Below are 3,631 nucleotides of genomic sequence, written 5' to 3'. Positions count from 1 at the left end.
CATACATATATATATATATATATATATATATATGCGTGCATAGATTTATATATTTGTATATGTATGTATATATATAAAATCAATCATCAGGGATCAGCCGACTTGAACCATGTTAAAATTCAAAATAAAGAACAAAAAATCATTCCTCCTCGAAAGTTACTAAAAATGTAGGGATAATTTAATAAAAACCATCCAAAACATTAATATTTACAAATTAACCAGCGAGTTAATTTTCTTAAAACTACCCGAATCAATGAAATTATTTACACGTGCCACAATCAAACTAATGAAAATTTGATAAAAATAAAAAAAATATGGGTTGGGGTTCTACCATGAATTTTGATATTCGAGTAAGAATTTGAAAAGTGGACGAGAGAGGTTGGTTGATTTTCAAATAGCAAGTTTGGGCTGATCTCTATGTAATTGCCCCTAAATATATAATGAATCTAATTTGCATGGGAGTTTATTATTACCAACCTCAAAGCTAAAATGATCACCATCGTTAGATTTACCATCTGAAATCACCATCACTAGCTATTTAATAGAATTCCTATAATGAACTTGATTATAACTCCAGATCAGAACTAAAAAAGATGATGTTGGCCAATTGGAAACGCTGGTTTGAGCAAGATTATCAGAATAACATGAACTATGAATTAAAATCAAGTAGGAACTCAAATAGCAGTATATAAATTGCAGTGCTAGACCCTACTTGTAAGCGTAAGAACATCAGATACATAGATATAATTAAGCAGTTGGCATGCAGATAATAAGAGATCAGGCGAGACGTAGATCATGAGGGACATATCCAACTCCCTGAAGGTTCGGCTGGCTTGGTTGGGTACGAAATGAATACAAGTAGGAAGCCCCATTTCCAAGTGCAAGCGCGCCATCATAGTTGTTTGGATCATCATCCACGTAGTAGACGGCGTGCTCAGTTTCCTGCATCCATATGAGAGTTGGTCAGGTATTGTTCCTGCTTCATTTTCTATGGAAGTAATTAGGAGGATTAAAATGATGATGATTTCAAGGAAAGTTTATGCTTACCAGCTCCCGGAGTAAGTTCCTGTGGGTTTCTTGAGAGTTTTTCAACTGCATAAAATGTGGGGCAATGAAGAAAAAAAATGGGAACACTGTTTTTACGTAGAAATAAAGAGGAAAATGACTATGTATGTGGCTAGGAGTGAATAGTGGGAAATATAGAAAAATTAAGAGCTTGTTAGGCTTCAATTTTGGTTTTTATTTTTATTTTATATTTTATTTGTTGAAATATGTTTGGTTAGTATGATTTTTATATGTTGTTATTTTATGTTCTTAAAAATAATTTTTTTTAATTACTAGAAACACCAAGAAGTGGTTTTTTTTGAGTTTTTGAAAACAACTATCATGATCACACATGCTTTAATTCAATTAAGAGAAAACATAAGCAAACAAAATGAAATTAAAATGTATAAAACAGATAATAGAAGTTATCCCAAGCATGGCCTAGTAAGTACAAGATGGAAATACTTCAATTTATGAGATGTGATGCAAATATAGGAATGTAGGATAAAATCTTATCTAAAAATTGAAAAAAATATATGAGTAAAGTAAGAGAGAATATTACATTATGCACACACACTCAAAAGAAGCCAAAATAACTTAGGAAAAAATGAAAAAAAAAATCTCACATTATATTGGATGCATATTTTTTCATAGGCATGTAATAATCAAACAAAATAGAAATTAAAATTAAAAGTTGCTGAACAAAAAGATTTAACCAAAGTTTAGCATATGAATTATACTCAAAAATTTGAATTTCCAATTATCTTTCTGATCATTTTAATACCATTTTTTTGGCAGTCATATTTTGGTTCTTATAAAATCTAAGTTGCATAATAACCTATTTGTAAGAAGTTTAAAAACTGTGTGTCGGCATCCCAGCTACATCTAGCTAGTTCCAATGCCATGCCTCCCCTTTTACCCTTTATCACTTAGTTGTTCTCCTTTTATTGATTGCCAATCTATTGATCAACATGGTAAATTGTACTCTCTTCATGACCAAATGACACTTGAGTCATTGCCAATTCAAGCCAAGTAGAGAATGTACTTAATTACATTTGATTTAGCTCGTGAGAAATATATACAAAGAGGTAATTGCTCCATCCATGAAGTCAACTACTAGGATTCATATCCCTAAATTCATGCTAAAATTGAGGACAATTTAGGATTGGAAATCATTCCTTGCTTTTCCCATGGCAAATAATCTTTGACATCATGAGACTATCATGCTAGCTGCACAATCATTCTCTTATTTTTATATCTAATAATATTAGATCAACAAATGATTCTTCACTGGATCACTTAAACTATTTTAAGCTATTTTCCAAATCATCATGGAAGAAAAAAAAAAATTTGTGGAGTCCTCTTACTTCACACCAGCTATAGATAAATAACTCAAGGGATGTGGTGCATCTGAATGGAAAACTGGGTATTTTTTAGTGTCTGTTATTTTTCCAACTTTTCTATTTTTGTTCTATTAAATTTAAATTTTACTGTTTCTCATGGGGCTAAGGTTCCCATTTTATTAGATGTTGCTTGGTCTGATCTACTTTTTAGATGTACGTAATGAACTTTTCTTCTGTAATTGAGGAGATCAACTCTTTTGTAATCTATACTTCATTAAGGAATATTTACCTTTACTTTAAAATTTGATGCTATCTTTTAACTAAAGGACACGCCAACATGTATGAATGTATGGATTGTTCATGAATCTATAAAAAATTAAGTAGGTGATTTTAAAAATTAAATTTATTTAAATGTTAAATTAAAAAGATTAAAAAAATGACAAATTTTAAAGCATATATAGAGAACCACCTAAAGTTCCAACTAAATAAGCAAAATGATTTTTCATTATTTACATTGATGGAATGAGCCTCAATATGAATATCGGGGCTCATTACTTCAACTATCCACTTGTTCTTTGAAGGAATCTCTTAATTTTTTAGAGGGTATATAAGACATGCCCAGTAAAGCTTACAAGTAAACCAGATATGGAGATGGCGACTAGGTTTTTTTTTTTAACTATATCTAAATATAATAACTTTTTAGTTAAAAGCTTAAGAAATATTGTTATAAATGCATTTATATAGCTTACAATATATTATGTAAATAAAAAAATTAATTTTTTTTTTAAATATTTTGAAGAGTTTTAAGAATTTTCATCAATCATGCTTTGGAGCAAATGTTGAAACTTCAAAAGTCATGTTGAAACTACAAAAAAATGAAGACACCTATCTCATTTCTCATTAAAACTTAAATATTATAAAATACTCATTAAATGATAATGTCTAGCCCACTTTTGTGGTTGAAACTTTAAAAGGTACTAAACTTTGATATTCTTTATGACTCGCCAAACTCTTCTTAACCTAAAGGATCAGATGTTGTAAATAATTATATATGATAATCACTACACTATAATAATATTGATAAATCCCATTTTTGTCATCCTACTACCATAATGGTGGTGTCAGAGAAGAATTCCATCCATAATGATAACAAATATGTTATACACCAACACCTAATAATCCATATGAAAGAATTTTCTCCTACTTTCGTAAAATGTAACACCATAACGGATAAATTAAACATG

The 3,631-nt window shown here is 29.7% G+C and overlaps 1 protein-coding gene across 1 annotated transcript in view; it reads right to left on the bottom strand.

The window, feature by feature from the left end:
* Positions 1 to 631: 631 nt before the first annotated feature.
* The window catches only part of LOC110018630 (MADS-box transcription factor 16-like), an 8,847-nt gene continuing 5,847 nt past the window's right edge, over positions 632 to 3,631 (bottom strand). Inside the window, exons 6-7 of the mRNA XM_020715991.1 lie at positions 1,048 to 1,092; positions 632 to 942 (exon numbers count right to left, since the gene is read on the bottom strand). Of these exons, the coding sequence (XP_020571650.1) occupies positions 778 to 942; positions 1,048 to 1,092 (210 nt within the window). The 3' untranslated portion in view covers positions 632 to 777. The remainder of the gene's footprint in view (positions 943 to 1,047; positions 1,093 to 3,631) is intronic.

The sequence above is a fragment of the Phalaenopsis equestris genome, unplaced genomic scaffold (assembly GCF_001263595.1).
Source record: "Phalaenopsis equestris unplaced genomic scaffold, ASM126359v1 Scaffold000028, whole genome shotgun sequence".
Lineage (NCBI taxonomy): Eukaryota > Viridiplantae > Streptophyta > Magnoliopsida > Asparagales > Orchidaceae > Phalaenopsis > Phalaenopsis equestris.
The sequence above is the reverse complement of the archived record's forward strand: the minus strand, read 5'-3'. Positions and strand labels throughout refer to the sequence as shown.